Source organism: Onychostoma macrolepis, chromosome 22, assembly GCF_012432095.1.
Source record: "Onychostoma macrolepis isolate SWU-2019 chromosome 22, ASM1243209v1, whole genome shotgun sequence".
Lineage (NCBI taxonomy): Eukaryota > Metazoa > Chordata > Actinopteri > Cypriniformes > Cyprinidae > Onychostoma > Onychostoma macrolepis.
In genome coordinates, this window is record NC_081176.1 from 22,920,775 (window position 1) to 22,937,695 (window position 16,921).

A 16,921-nucleotide genomic window follows, 5' to 3' on the forward strand; every position below is an offset into this window, starting at 1 on the left:
TTTGAAACCACAAGAAGAAGAAACGAAAGCTAACTCAGTTCGTTGCTCACGCGCTGTTCCCGCACACATCCAAAGCACGCACAAGTGTTTCAGACATCGCGCAAATACTGAGTTACACATATACATATACAGGTGCATCTCAATAAATTAGAATGTCGTGGAAAAGTTAATTTCTTTCAGTAATTCAACTCAAATTGTGAAACTCGTGTATTAAATAAATTCAATGCACACAGACTGAAGTAGTTTAAGTCTTTGGTTCTTTTAATTGTGATGATTTTGGCTCACATTTAAAAAAAACCACCAATTCACTATCTCAACAAATTAGAATACTTCATAAGACCAATAAAAAAAAAAAAAAACATTTTTAGTGAATTGTTGGCCTTCTGGAAAGTATGTTCATTTACTGTATATGTACTCAATACTTGGTAGGGGCTCTTTTTGCTTTAATTACTGCCTCAATTCGGCGTGGCATGGAGGTGATCAGTTTGTGGCACTGCTGAGGTGGTATGGAAGCCCAGGTTTCTTTGACAGTGGCCTTCAGCTCATCTGCATTTTTTGGTCTCTTGTTTATCATTTTCCTCTTGACAATACCCTATAGATTCATGGGGTTCAGGTCTGGTGAGTTTGCTAGCCAGTCAAGCACACCAACACCATGGTCATTTAACCAACTTTTGGTGCTTTTGGCAGTGTTGGCAGGTGCCAAATCCCGCTGGAAAATGAAATCAGCATCTTCAAAAAGCTGGTCAGCAGAAGAGGAAGCATTAGGTGCTCCAAATTTTCTTGGTAAACGGGTGCAGTGACTTTGGTTTTCAAAAAACACAATGGACCAATACCAGCAGATGACATTGCACCCCGAATCATCACAGACTGTGGAAATTTAACACTGGACTTCAAGCAACTTGGTCTATGAGCTTCTCCACCCTTCCTCCAGACTCTAGGACTTTGGTTTCCAAATGAAATACAAAACTTGCTCTCATCTGAAAAGAGGACTTTGGACCACTGGGCAGCTTCTTCTTCTCCTTAGCCCAGGTAAGACGCCTCTGACTTTGTCTGTGGTTCAGGAGTGGCTTAACAAGAGGAATACGACAACTGTAGCCAAATTCTGGCTATATAAGCGGCTGCTTTGCCATAGGATTCAGGTTTCTTGTCTTTCGACGATGACGTTCTTCATTGATCTCCGTTGACGGAAGAGCTTGCTCGCCGTTGACACGCCTCGCAGTGGAACAGCGATCTTCTGCTCAGCTGATTCGCCACCTTTCCCGCTGCCTTCAGCACCACACAGCAGTGGTCCAGCTTCCCCTGCTGCCATCCGGCAAGCCCTATCAGAGCAAATTTCTAAAGAGCAAATTTTCACGGCATTGTTGCAATTGCCGCGCCGCTATTGTAGAGCCCTGCATGCCGATGACATTTACATTTACATTTACATTTAGTCATTTTGCAGACGCTTTTATCCAAAGCGACTTACAATTTGGGGAACACATGAAGCGATTCATCTTGAAGAGGCGAAGTGCTTGTAACACCAAGTCTCAGGCATTGTTTAAATAAGTACAAGCTAGCAAGGGAAGGAATAAATAAGGAGAAATATTTTTTTTTTTTTTTTTTATGTGTAGGTTGAAGTCAAGTAGTGTCGAAAGAGATGAGTTTTCAGCTGTTGCTTGAAGATTGACAGGGATCCAGTACTCCGAATATGGGTGGGAAGATCATTCCACCAGCCAGGAATGGTGAACGAGAATGTTCTGGAGAGTGATTTTGAGCCTCTTTGTGATGGTACCACGAGGCGTCGCTCACTAGCAGATCTCAGACTTCTGGAGGGATGTAGATTCTTAATAGTGAGTGCATGTAGGCGGTGCTGAGCCTGTGGTTGTTCTATGAGCAAGCATCAGTGTCTTGAACTTGATGCGAGCTGCGATTGGTAGCCGATGCAATGAGATAAAGAGAGGTGTAACATGGGCTCTTTTGGGTTCCTTGAAGACCAGTCGTGCCGCCGCATTCTGAATCATTTGTAGAGGTTTGACTGTGTTTGATGGAAGTCCAGCCAGAAGAGCATTGCAGTAGTCCAGCCTAGAAATAACAAGGGCCTGGACAAGAAGTTGTGCAGCATGCTCCGTCAGAAAGGGCCTGATCTTTCTGATGTTGTGTAGTGCAAACCTGCAAGACCGAGCAGTCTTTGCAATGTGGTCTTTGAAGGTCAGCTGGTCATCAAAGATTACACCAAGATTTCTGAAAGAAGTTGATGGGGTAATTGTTGATGAACCTAACTGGATCGTGATGTCATGCTGTAGAGTTGGAGCGGCAGGAAAGACAAGAAGCTCAGTCTTTGCCAGGTTGAGCTGGAGGTGATGTTCTTTCATCCATGCCGAGATGTCCGCCAGGCAACCTGAGATCCTTGCAGCTACCGTTGGATCATCTGGTTGAAAAGAGATAGAGCTGTGTGTCATCAGCATAGCAGTGGTAGGAGAATCCATGTGCCTGTATGATGGGACCCAGTGATGTAGTGTATGTGGAGAAGAGGAGGGTCCAAGAACCGATCCCTGAGGAACCCCAGTGACCAGTGTATGTGCTTTGGATACCTCCCTTCCCCAGGCCACCCTGAAAGACCTACCAGTGAGATAGGATTCAAACCAGCGAAGTGGAATTCCAGCGATGCCCAGAGATGAGAGAGTGGAGAGGAGTATCTGATGATTGACAGTGTCAAACGCGGCAGATAGATCCAGCAGAATGAGGACTGATGATTTGGAATGGGCTTTTGCAATTCGCAGGGCTTCAGTGACCGAGAGAAGTGCAGTCTCAGTTGAATGGCCACTCCTGAAACCTGACTGTTTAGCGTCCAGTTTGTTGTTCTGTGAAAGAAACAATGAGACCTGGTTGAAGACAACACGTTCAAGTGTTTTCGCTATGAATGGAAGGAGAGAGACAGGTCTATAGTTTTCTATAAGAGAAGCGTTTAATGTAGGTTTTTGAGCAGTGGGGTTACCGAGCCTGCTTGAGCATGGCGGGGAAGATGCCTGTGAGGAGGGATGTGTTGATGATGTGTGTGAGTGTCGGTAAGAGCGTGGGAGAGATTGCTTGCAGAAGGTGTGAGGGGATTGGGTCAAGAGGACATGTTGTAGGATGGTTGGACAGGAGAAGTTTGGATACTTCAGCCTCCGTCAGGGGACAGAAGGAGAAGATGGGAGGTTTAGCAGTGGATGTGGTTGGTTGGGGGTCCTGTGTGTGTGGAGGTGAGAACTGATCACTGATCGATCTAGTTTTGTCTGTAAAAAAAGTAGCAAAGTCATCAGCTGTAATAGAAGTGGTGGGAGGTGGTGGAGGGGGACAGAGGAGAGAATTAAATGTTCTGAAGAGATTACGCATGTCTGGAGCGCTGTTGATCTTGTTGTGGAAATGTGAGGATTTGGCAGTGTGGACATCAGCAGAGAAAGATGAGAGCAGAGACTGATACCTACTCAGGTCCGACGGGTTGTTTGATTTGTGCCATTTTCTCTCTGCCGCTCTGAGTTTAGTCCGATGTTCACGAAGAACATCAGATAACCAGGGGTTAGAAGGGGCAGTCCGTGCTGACCTAGAGGAGAGAGGACAAATGTCGTCTCGACAAGAAGTTAAGGTAGAGCATAAAGTTTCAGTAGCTGCGTTTACATCCAGAGATGAGAAATGGGTAGATGAGGGAAGAGAGGAGGATACTACAGAGGAAAGATGGGAAGGAGAAAGGGAGCGCAGGTTTCGTCTAAAAGTAACCGGTAGGGGGGTTGGTGGCACACGGGTAGCAAAATGTAGTGTAAATGTAATGAAGAAATGGTCCGAGATATGTAGCGGTTGTACCAGAATGTTATCTGCAGTACAATTGCGTGTAAATTAAATCAAGTTGGTTGCCTGATTTGTGCGTGCTAGTAGTGGTAAGGCGATTGAGATCAAATGAAGCTAGGAGTGAGTGGAAGTCTGTAGCATAAGGCTTGTCTAGGTGAATGTTGAAATCACCAAAGACTAAGAGTGGAGTGCCATCCTCCACAAAGAGGACAACAACCCGTCCAGCTCCTCTAGGAAGGTGGCTAGAATTTGACCAGGGGACGGTAGATTACCACAATCTGGAGTTTTATCGAGCTGATACAGTAATGGCATGACATTCAAATGAGTTGTAATTGCAAAGGGTAGAGTGGGTTGAGTATTTCCAATTGTGTGAAACGAGCAGGCCAGTACCCCACCCGACCAACTTGACGCGAAGTATGAGAGAAGAGAAATTAGTAGAGAGAGCAGCTGGGGTTGCTGAGTCGTCTGGACGAATCCAGGTCTCAGTCAAGCCCAAGATGCTGAGAGTGGATTTTAAAGAAAAGGCAGAAATGAAGTCAGCTTTGTTGACGGCTGACTGACAATTCCAGAGACCCACAGAGAAAGCCAGAGGTGTAGTGGAAGATGTAGAGATAGGGCGTAGGTTAGCAGTATTACGTTGCCGTCTGCGAGTGATGTTAGGCGTGGCTGAGAGAGAACCGGAATGTTTTGGAGACACATGATAGAGGTAGAAGGAAAGAGGATAGGAGAGCAGAGTGAGGAAGGAAAAAAGATACTTAAGTGTGTAGCTCGGTGTCGTTGCTCGGTTCAAGTCGCACAGGAAAAAGTCGCAGGTCTTTACACTCCTCGGTCTTCACACGAGGAGGCTGAACACGACGGCTGAGCAGCTTCCGCAGGCGCTTCGGCGTCAGCGCACACACCTCAAACAAATACACAGTCTAGAGTGAAAAAAAAGCTGTGGTCGCTTTTAATTAGCACAACCACCAGCCAATCGCAGGGCAATGGCTCAAATCGAAACTAACACTTCGCACTTAAGTGCAGGAAAGGAGTTTCAGCTAAAGGGCAGTTATTATAATGACCAGTAAGTGCAATCAAAAATATAAACCACAACGAAAAAGCAGAATAGAAATAGGTAGGAAACGAACTATTCTTTCCTAGCAGCAAGTAATTAATTTAAACAACAGAGCTAAGAATAAGTATTAAAACACTTACGCGCTGCCGTCCGTCTCTTCTGGTGACTAATCGCCTTCTCCCGGAGTCTAACAGTGCCCGAACAGTTTAAATAGTTTTTACAGTCGCTGTGGTCGCTTTTAATTAGCACAACCACCAGCCAATCGCAGAGCAATGGCTCAAATCGAAACTAACACTTCGCACTTAAGTGCAGGAAAGGAGTTTCAGCTAAAGGGCAGTTATTATAATGACCAGTAAGTGCAATCGATGACGGCCACCGTGAGTGCGTTTCCTGCTTGGGGAAATCCCACACGGAATCTGCGCTCACCGAGACAGATTGTTCCCACTGGAAGAACATTGTGAGAGTCTCGCCTCTCTGTGCTCACGGATAGCTTACTTTTCAGAAAGCGACGCAGCCCCTCGCGCCCTCCCATTTTCTTTCTCCCAGGAGCCTGTGAGAAAAAAACTGTGGGGTAGGGGATCATAGCGGTCGGATGCGAGCGAACTCACGTCGGCTCAGGTCCCGCATGCCTCGCTCTCGCCGTCCTCTTCACTCAGCGTCCGTCTGCCAGCACGAGTGATCTGGTCTCGTTCAGTGGGAGTGACGATGTGCTGCTGGATGGAGTGGTCTGAAAATAAGGGATACGATTGCCTGGAAGGAGAAGGCTGCCCATCCGTCCAAGCCGTGTAGGACGACTTCAGCCCTCACTGGCTCCTGGCGGTTCTCCAGGTCTTCCAGGCTAAACTCCTCGCCAGCACGGATGAGTCTGGTCCGGACCCCGAGACACTCAGGGAGCTGAGAAGCGCAACGGACCTGGTTTTGAGCATCACCAAGGCCATGGTTCAGGCCATAGGGCGTTCCATGGCCAGTCTGGTGGTGCTGACCTTGACAGGGACCCCGGCCCAAGATAGCACTGGATCCTGCGTCTCCGGCGTTGTCCTGATCTAAAAGACAGAAAGAGTAGGGGGCCAAGTCTTGCTGCAGCCGGACCACCGCCCAGGCTGCCTCTCATAAGCTGCCTCTCAAAATCTTGCAATCACCCCATCCAGTTCCGGGTGCAGTCGGCGATGTTTGCTGCAAACTCTGGGCCCGTTCAAGCGCCCAAGCGGCAAACTGCTGTTATAGCAGGCAAATTAAAACACAAATATTTTCAAAAAAAGAGCAGATTTCCTCTTCCATTTCTTGTGAGTATCGTGCCCCCTTGCAGCGACCAGGCACTCAAACCAATTCAACCCCTGTCTTCCCAGGCTGAGGCGTGGCAAGCCATCCTCGGAGTGTCAGAGTGGGTTCTGGGGATAATAAAGCAAGGTTATTCACTTCAATTTGCTCGCAGACCCCCGCGTTTCAGCGGGGTGGTCCCCACTTCGGTTCAGAGCAGAGACGCACACGTCCTGCACTCCGAAGTGAAAAATATGCTGGCAAAGGGAGTCATAGAGACAGTTCCTCCATCCCAGAGCGAGTTAGGCTTTTACTTCCTTGTCCACAAGAAGGATGGTGGCCTGTGGCCCATCCTCGATCTCAGGCGCCTGAATCACGCCCTCATGAAACGGCCATTCAGGATAACTACACTGAAACAGATCCTCTCACAAATCCTCCAAAGAAGTTCACAGAAGGTTACAAGGTTACAAAGAAGTAACCTGAATCCTATGGCAAAGCAGCCGCTTATATAGCCAGATGGCTCCACCCATTCTGGTGGGCTTTGGCGGGCTTCGCGGACGAACCAATGGCCGTATAGTTACACTGCGTTATTGAAAAATGCTTCGGTTCAGGAGAAAAAAGGACTTTTTCCCATAGCGTCTTCACACAATCTTAAAGATGCAGTACTCGTTCCCGTATCTCAGTGAACCGAGGTTACGTTTGTAACCGAGTACGTTCATTTGCAAAAAACGATGAATCAATTCTCTTTTTTTTTCAGAAATCATGTTTTTTATTGTGCATTCCAAGTAATATCAATCAAACTGCAGTTGGGTTGTTTTGATTAAGTAATAATAATTTAAACAAACAAACAAACAAGTTCATTGAAAGTATGTTTTTTTACAAATTAAAAGTTTGTTTTATAGCAAAAGCAGATAGCTCCAACAGTCGTTTTTTGGCAAAATTAGATAGCTCCACATTTCATGTTTTAGATTTAAAAAAAACACTCGTTCAATCTTTGTAATCTCCTCAGATGACAATGTAGATGCCTGACAAACGTTGTTGTGATCATAGACTGTATGGATGTGATTACACACAATGCACTGAGCTTTTCCCTCACCACTGTAATGCGCTGCTTTTGCAAGATTCCGTGAAAACGTTTCAGCTTTTATTTTCCTTTTTCGCCCTAAAGAAGATATCACAGGTTCATCAAGTTCATCGAAATTATCCATCCTCGATCACTTTTAGTCAGCTTTAATGAAACTCCGCTCAGCTAGCACATCTTCTCAAAGTGAAAGTAGCCTTGTCACCTGACCCGAATAGCACTGATTCGCTAAAATGAACTTATCGGCTTCTGTTCAAAAACAGAACAGGCTTCTGCAGTAAAACGTGAACTTGCGATGCCTTGAAAGTGGACAATACTGGGCTTTTTTGACAAAACGTGTTTAGGGTTCAGATCGTGCTATATGTGGAGAATAATTTTTTACATTTTTTAAACATATACATACATACATATATACACACATTACATGATAAATATTTTAGTAATTCTTAACCTTCACATTTTGGATATGGGTAATTCCATTTTCCATTTGACCGGCATTCAATTGTTTGTTGTCCGTGCATCTTCAGGTTCACATCAGTGCAGCGAAAAACTAAAATATGTCCAGGTTTATAAGGTGGAGCAATGCCTGGATGTCCAATTAAAATGTCAACATTGATGAGTTGTTCCCCCTCACAGGTAATTTCTGCAGATAGGAAATAAAAGTCAATCCTTAATAAAAGAAAGCTGGTATAGTTTTACTGGAATAAAGCAAAGCAGAGCAGACCAGACCAGACCAGAGCAGTTTAATGACAGCTAACTTTACTTTAAATTTAGACCCACATTTGGGATTTATGGTCAATAAACTTTCATGAAAAATTTACAAAAACCATATGTAAAATCAGACAGGCATTATAAATAAATGTGATATACAAACATGATTAGTAATGGATAATGCACAGTTAGCTGTGCATAAAACAATTTTACCTTGAGCATTTGTTGAGACATCCATGATCATTAACAGAAGAAAGAGAAACATCTTACAAAATTTCATTTTAAGCTGTAAAAAAAAAAGAAAAGACAAATGGCTTAGTACAGTTTACAAAGCTAATAAACTGTATAAACAGTCTTGACTTAATCACCTATCAAATATTTAATCTTCAAAGGCTGATTCATTTTCCTTATTTAACACAAATCAGTACTGATGAAAAACTTAACTGTTTACCTGATTACCTGTTTTCAAAAAGATGTATTCATGAACTCTTAAGAGTGGTGGTGATATGAATATCTGAAGTCTGTGTAGATAAAAAAACAACCTCCCCTTCCCTGGCCCCACCAAACAGGACTCAGCTCCACGCCTCCAAAAATGATTTGTTGAAAATCTGACAGCCCTCTTTTTCACAAATTCATGTTCCAGTTCAACTTGCAGACTTGTAAATAGTAAAATGTAAAATGGGTCAATAATTTAATGGGTTTAATCTGAACGACTGTAACTTTTTGTCCATGTTTGTGCACTAATATTAGCTGAATTTTTTTATTTGAAGAGTCTAAAAGGAGTTGATCTGTTTTACATAGACTTGTCAGCTCTGAAAGTACAGAACATTATATACGACACAACTGACATTCCAGTTTGTTCTTTTAAAAGATGAGGACTGTGTCAAATCTCCATAAAATAAGCACAGAAAACACGTCAATACAGCAGTGTTTCCCACAGATTTACACCCCCAGTTTCACAAACAAGGCTTAAGCCTAATCCTAGACTAAAATGTAAGTCTGAGCTGTTTCAACTGAAAGAAACTTGCACTGGCTGATCTTAAAATATATCAGTGCCTTTGTTTTGTCTGAAGATGCACACCAGTAATGTTTTTTTTTTTTTTCAAATTATGTTTATAAAAGTTACTTAAATGTCTTAATTGAACTTTGGCCTAATCCTGGTTTAGTCTAAGCCCTGTCTGTGAATCCGGGCCACAGTCTTTTTGTGGTGGCACTTCCCCCAATGGAGGGGGGTTGTTTTGTTTTGTATTATAATACTAAAAAATGCTATAATGTAAATATTTCAAATTGCGAAGAACTTTATTTACATACTGTATTGACCCGAATATAAGACGACCCTGATTATAAGACGACCCCCCTTTTTCCAGATGTACTTTTTGGAAAAAGGCTTTTTGAAAACCAAATCTTGTTTTGTTTTTTTCTCTCTGTAAAACACATTTTTTCTTAAATTATTTTCATATTGCATATTTTTCCTATTTTAATTTTAGTTTTGAAGGTATGGTAAATACTGGTAAAATGTACAATGAACAATGACATTGAAAAAATACACTTTTTGATATACCATAAAAATAACAGGTAGCCCATCTGCATTATATAACATTTAGGCTATCCATCTCATAGTAGCCTACCAAAATTGTATTATCAGTAGAAGTGAAATCTTATTGTAGTCTTCAAATCTGGGTACTGTCTTATGTTTTAAAATCACTTACAGAGGAAGTTTGGTCCCATCAGGCTAACATGACAGTCACGACTCATGCCGCTGTAAGCTTTACGCGTTTTACGCATTTTTGGCACCACCTATTGTTGTGGGTGTATTATTGACATGTCAAAGTCTAGACCCCGAATATAAGACGGCTGCGTTTTTTCAGATGTATTTCCAAGAAAAAAACATCGTCTTATATTCGGGTCAGTACGGTCAGTGGCGGTTCTACATTGAATTACTCTCTGGGCGAAACCCCCTCTGAGCGCCCCCCTGAGAATTAGATACTGTTAATGTGGATGTGCCAGAACTTTCTTCAGTTAAACAAGGAGAAAACTGAAGTCATTGCATTTGGAAACAGATTAAGTTCTCAAGGTGAATGCATACCTTGACTCTAGGGGTCAAACAACTAAAAATCAAGTCAAAAATCTTGGGGTGTTTCTGGAGACAGACCTTAGTTTTAGTATTCATGTCAAAGCAGTAACTAAATCAGCATACTATCATCTCAAAAACATTGCAAGAATTAGATGTTTTGTTTCCAGTCAAGACTTGGAGAAACTTGTTCATGCCTTTATCACCAGCAGGGTGGATTATTGTAATGGTCTCCTCACCGGCCTTCCAAAGAAGACCATTAGACAGCTGCAGCTCATCCAGAACGCTGCTGCCAGGATCCTGACTAGAACCAGAAAATCTGAGCATATCACACCAGTCCTAAGGTCCTTACACTGGCTTCCAGTTACATTTAGGATTGATTTTAAAGTACTTTTACTAGTTTATAAATCACTCAATCGCCTAGGACCTAAATGCATTGCAGATATACTCACTGAATATAAACCTAACAGACCACTCAGATCATTAGGATCGAGTCAGTTAGAAATACCAAGGGTTCACACAAAACAAGGGGAGTCTGCTTTTAGCTATTATGCTAAATCGCAGTTGGAAGCAGCTTCCAGAAGAGATCAGATGTGCTAAAACATTAGCCACTTTTAAATCCAGACTCAAAACTCATCTGTTTAGCTGTGCATTTGTTGAATGAGCACTGTGCTACGTCCGAACTGATTTCACTATGTATAATCATTTTCTATTCTTAAATTTAAATTCTTTTTAAATCAATTTTTATATAATTTTGTTTTTATTGTTGTGATTATTATTATTATTATTATTATTATTTTTAATTCCTTTTTTTTATGGTTGTGATTATTATTATTTTTAATGACCATTTCACGTCCTTTTATGTAAAGCACTTTGCATTACCACTATGTATGAAATGTGCTGTATAAATAAACTTTCCTTGCCTTGCCTCAATGTTACTATTAAATAACTAGGCCTATTATAACATTACATTCAGTTAGAGAGCAAAGGAATGACAACATAACCGGTACATTATTTGTTTTGTATTGTATTCTCTCAAAACTCTATTGTTTTTTAGAAAATTCAGGGAATTTTCTATTCTTATTTTTAGCATTCATTTTAAGCTATAAAACACAAACGGCGTTTTTTTATCCTATTGGTGATTAATGTAAAATAAACGCTAAAAAGAAGACTATTTTGTGAGTTCGGATCGTGGTCTCATAGGCTACTATGAAAAATAATATTTAATAAACACAATACAGTGCATCCCGCACCTAAACAGGTGGCGTGGTTGAATCTGCCGGTGGGGGTGGAGCCACAAATCCGTGCGTTTACAAACCCGTGCGCATGGATTGCGAATTTGTGGGTACGGATTCAAAAACCGAAGGTACAGTTTACAAAATCTGAGCGCACGGATTGGAAATTCGTGGGTACGGTTTATTAATCCGTGGGCACGATTTGTTAAACCGAGGGAACGGTTTAAGAATTCGTGAGAACGGTTTATAAACTGAGGGAACGGATTGCAAAACTGCCGGCACGGATTGTTTTTTTTTTCTCCTACAGGTGACTTCCCAGGCTCCGTAGAAAACTGCTTAGCGGCGCAGATGATTATTATTTTTTTTTTCAAGTGCTTGTGCCGCCCCCCACAAAAACTATGCCCCGGGCGGCTGCCCGGTTCGCCCATGCCAAAAACCGCCACTGAATACGGTAATTGAACATCTCCCCGACACTAGATCTCTAGCACATTTAGCACCCTTAATAACATCAATACTGTATGAGCAATGTTTATTAGTGTTGTCAATATTACCAACTTCGCTACGAGTTGGTACTGGAATTTTTAAAAATGTAACGATACAGCATTTCCCACAAGCATTTTGAGTGCTGTTGAGCGGAATCTTAAAATCCTCTGACTGGCAATTGTGTTCAAGCACTCAACAGATATGTCTGTGATTGGCTACAATGTTTATTGCTTCATGCTCTGAAGTCAGTACTTTTGACACTAATGTCTAAGGTAACATATCAAACCATAATATGTAAGGATGCACTGTAATTTCAGCTGCCGAAAATATATGGTATGCCACACCGCCTAGCAGTGTTCAGCGTGTAGGTTTCACTCTCCCTCTAGCCGTCGTCACCGCTAGGTGTGAAGTTCTACTCAATATTCCGCTCTATGAACTTGTGCCAAAGCCACTGGAAGGCAAGCCTGCAACCTTTAGCCAAAAAAGCGTATCAGCTAATGCTAACGCTGCTGCTCTGGCGGTACACAGGGAAGGAGACCAGAGACCATTGTATGATTGGCTTGTTCCTGTTTGCAGTAGTGCTACTGTGCTGTAACATGGCAACAATGACGCTACCCACTTGTGAGGCTATGCTTTGCTCACATGCTGTGACATTTACATTTACATTTAGTCATTTTGCAGAAGCTTTTATCCAAAGCGACTTACAAATGGGGAATACATAAAGCGATTCTTCTTGAAGAGTCAGTCAGACAGACGAAGTGCTTGTAACACTCAATGCTTGTAAAGTCTCAGGCATTGTTCAAATAAGTACAAGCTAGCAAGGGAAGGAATAAATAAAGAGAAAGAGAAAGTTTTTTTATTTTATTTTATTTTTTTTAGTTTAGGAGAGTGATTTTGAGCCTCTCTGCGATGGTACCACGAGGCGTCGCTCACTAGCAGATCTCAGACTTCTGGAGGGGATGTAGATTCTTAATAGTGAGTGCAAGTAGGCGGGTGCTAAGCCTGTGGTTGTTCTACATGCAAGCATCAGTGTCTTGAACTTGATGCGAGCTGCAACTGGTAGCCAGTGCAAGGAGATAAAGAGAGGTGTAACATGGGCTCTTTTGGACTCGTTGAAGACCAGTCGTGCCGCTGCATTCTGAATCATTTGTAGAGGTTTGATTGTGTTTGATGGAAGTCCAGCCATTGCAGTAGTCCAGCCTAGAAATGACAAGTGCCTGGACAAGAAGTTGTGCAGCATGCTCTGTCAGAAAGGGCCTGTGACAATAATGACAATGTGACAATAATAGCTTTGTAGGACTATACATTATTTGGATAATTAGTCCAAAAAAAAAAAAAAAGTAAAATGATTTACAGCTCTCTGATTTACAGAAAATGTTCTTTTTATAAAAAACTTCACATTTCAGCCTTTGAACCATTTTTTTAAGAAAAAAGGATGAACCAAAAGTGTCAATCATATTAATTTAAAACATAAATAATTTTACTGTCTTGTTTAGATTTTTATATTGGGGCATATTAGCTATCCACTGGTTCACATTTACAAATGTGTTTGCTGCTTAAAAATATTGGTCGATTTTTGCACAGGTCTTAAAAAAAAACAGACAGGGCTGATTGAAAATGCAAATTCATTCTCTGCCAGTAGGTGGCGGTTTTGAAACAGCAGAAATAAAACTGTTTCCCCAGTAACAGCTGTACACAAAGCAGCGCTGAACTCATAAACACTACTTTATCAGGCATTATAAGTAGGTAAGATGAAATTAAAATGACATTGATGCATTTCTGAAGACAGTCGGGTTCCCTTCATGAATACATGGATACATTCCACATGAATACGCCGCGTTTGGACTTTTAAATGTGCACTCATAATTATTCAATGAAACCATAGTATTTTGAAGTTTAATTCAGCCATATCGCGATTCTTGCATGAGTTTTGGAAAAATTTGTGCAAATCTATTTGTGGCGATCAATGTTGATATTGTGGCAAGTAGGGGTGTGCAGCGGAGCCATTATTTGTATCCGTATCTGTATCTGTGACAATCTCAAAATTATTTGTATCGGTATTCGGATAGATCCGGAAGTGGGCGTGGCTTAAACCGGAAGTTCATCAAATGACGTGAAAATACCATTTTAAATGCAAATCTGTTCGATTCATAGTTTTCATTTAACAAATATGCCTTGCATAACTAAAGAAAGTATTTTTTTAAATTAAAATTATAACTTTGTAAATATCTTCCATTTAAAACTTTATTCTTCTTATTTTCTAGTGAAACTTTGTGTACAAATTTGACAAGAGACAAGCATCCACAATCTTAAATAAGAGCACTATTAGAAAAAAAGAAGCTAAAAAAAAAAATTGAAATGGAAAGAAAGTGTTCACCCAGTCAGCAAACAAATTTGGCCCAAACTTGGCATGCATCTGGCACAGTTGGCATTCATCTGGCACTGGCATACAGCATGTGGGCCAAACATGGCCCGGGTTCGGCAGAGATGGTACCGGGTTTAAGACGGCACACAGTATTATCAAATGCAGTATTTGGCCCAGATGTCAAATGCAGATATGTGGGCCACACATGTATTGCTGATCTTGACCCATATTTAAAATCCATTTCAAATATTTTTGAGTAAAATGCCAATGTTTTCCCATACAGAAAGGTAATATATTCACATAAATGTGAAACTGTTAAATCTATTTTGAAAATATATTTTTAAAATGCATAACATGAAGCTCATGTTGTGCGTTATTATGTGTTTACTTGTATGCAAAATTATATTCATGCCTCATATGATATTATATAATATATGATATTATATAGTATATTATAGAATAATATATTCTGTTGTTTTATATATATTCATATATTCATCTGCCATTAATCTCGCACTGGCATACAGCATGTGGGCCAAACATGGCCCGGGTTTGGCAGAGGTGGTACCGGGTTTAAGACGGCACACAAGACATGGGCCAGATGTCAAATGCAGTATTTGGCCCAGATGTCAAATGCAGATATGTGGGCCACATAAGTATTGCCGATCTTGACCCACATTTAAAATCCATTTCAAATATTTTTGAGTAAAATGCCAATGTTTTCCCATACAGAAAGGTAACATATTCACATATATGTGAAACTGTTAAATATATTTTGAAAATATATTTTTTAAAATGCATAACATAAAGCTCATACTGTGTGTTATTATGTGTTTGTATGCAAAATTATATTCATGCCTCACGATATTATATAATATATGATATTATATAGTATATTATAGAATAATATATTCTGTTGTTTTATATATATATATATATATATATATATATATATATACAGTGAGGAAAATAAGTATTTGAACACCCTGCTATTTTGCAAGTTCTCCCACTTAGAAGTCATGGAGGGGTCTGAAATTGTCATCGTAGGTGCATGTCCACTGTGAGAGACATAATCTAAAAAATAAAATCCAGAAATCACAATGTATGATTTTTTAAGTATTTATTTGTATGATACAGCTGCAAATAAGTATTTGAACACCTGTCTATCAGCTAGAATTCTGACCCTCAAAGACCTGTTAGTCTGCCTTTAAAATGTCCACCTCCACTCCATTTATTATCCTAAATTAGATGCACCTGTTTGAGGTCGTTAGCTGCATAAAGACACCTGTCCACCCCATACAATCAGTAAGAATCCAACTACTAACATGGCCAAGACCAAAGAGCTGTCCAAAGACACTAGAGACAAAATTGTACACCTCCACAAGGCTGGAAAGGGCTACGGGAAATTGCCAAGCAGCTTGGTGAAAAAGGTCCACTGTTGGAGCAATCATTAGAAAATGGAAGAAGCTAAACATGACTGTCAATCTCCCTCGGACTGGGGCTCCATGCAAGATCTCACCTCGTGGGGTCTCAATGATCCTAAGAAAGGTGAGAAATCAGCCCAGAACTACACTGGAGGAGCTGGTCAATGACCTGAAAAGAGCTGGGACCACCATTTCCAAGGTTACTGTTGGTAATACACTAAGACGTCATGGTTTGAAATCATGCATGGCACGGAAGGTTCCCCTGCTTAAACCAGCACATGTCCAGGCCCGACTTAAGTTTGCCAATGACCATTTGGATGATCCAGAGGAGTCATGGGAGGAAGTCATGTGGTCAGATGAGACCAAAATAGAACTTTTGGTCATAATTCCACTAAACGTGTTTGGAGGAAGAAGAATGATGAGTACCATCCCAAGAACACCATCCCTACTGTGAAGCATGGGGTGGTAGCATCATGCTTTGGGGTGTTTTTCTGCACATGGGACAGGGCGACTGCACTGTATTAAGGAGAGGATGACCGGGGCCATGTATTGCGAGATTTTGGGGAACAACCTCCTTCCCTCAGTTAGAGCATTGAAGATGGGTCGAGGCTGGGTCTTCCAACATGACAATGACCAAGCACACAGCCAGGATAACCAAGGAGTGGCTCTGTAAGAAGCATATCAAGGTTCTGGCGTGGCCTAGCCAGTCTCCAGACCTAAACCCAATAGAGAATCTTTGGAGGAGCTCAAACTCCGTGTTTCTCAGCGACAGGCCAGAAACCTGACTGATCTAGAGAAGATCTGTGTGGAGGTGGGCCAAAATCCCTCCTGCAGTGTGTGCAAACCTGGTGAAAAACTACAGGAAACGTTTGACCTCTGTAATTGCAAACAAAGGTTACTGTACCAAATATTAACATTGATTTTCTCAGGTGTTCAAATACTTATTTGCAGCTGTATCGTACAAATAAATAGTTAAAAAATCATACATTATGATTCCTGGATTTATTTTTTTAGATTATGTCTCTCACAGTGGACATGCACCTACGATGACAATTTCAGACCCCTCCATGATTTCTAAGTGGGAGAACTTGCAAAATAGCAGGGTGTTCAAATACTTATTTTCCTCACTGTATATATATATATATATATTCATATATTCATCTGCCGTTCATCCGGCACTGGCATACAGCATGTGGGCCAAACATGGCCCGGGTTTGGCAGAGATGGTACCGGGTTTAAGACGGCACACAAGACATGGGCCAGATGTCAAATGTAGATATGTGGGCCACATAAGTATTGCCGATCTTGACCCACATTTAAAATCCATTTCAAATATTTTTGACTAAAATCCCAATGTTTTCCCATACAGAAAGGTAATATATTCACATATATGTGAAACACTGTTAAATATATTGAAATACATTTTGAAAATATATTTT

General features: G+C 41.2%; 1 protein-coding gene across 4 annotated transcripts in view; it reads right to left on the reverse strand.

Annotated features, from left to right (window-relative positions):
• The window catches only part of LOC131529943 (complement factor H-related protein 4-like), a 51,929-nt gene that overhangs the window by 7,586 nt on the left and 27,422 nt on the right, over nucleotides 1-16,921 (reverse strand). The window contains exons 1-3 of one of the 4 annotated variants that reach the window (XM_058759957.1): nucleotides 8,356-8,459; nucleotides 8,118-8,190; nucleotides 7,645-7,836 (exon numbers count right to left, since the gene is read on the reverse strand). The exons of 2 other annotated variants lie outside the window; for them this stretch is intronic. In XM_058759957.1, coding sequence (XP_058615940.1) covers nucleotides 7,645-7,836; nucleotides 8,118-8,184 — 259 coding nt within the window. In that variant the 5' untranslated portion in view covers nucleotides 8,185-8,190; nucleotides 8,356-8,459. Of the gene's footprint in view, nucleotides 1-7,644; nucleotides 7,837-8,117; nucleotides 8,191-8,355; nucleotides 8,460-16,921 lie in introns of those variants that run through there. One more of the 4 variants, XM_058759958.1, reaches the window with a different exon arrangement.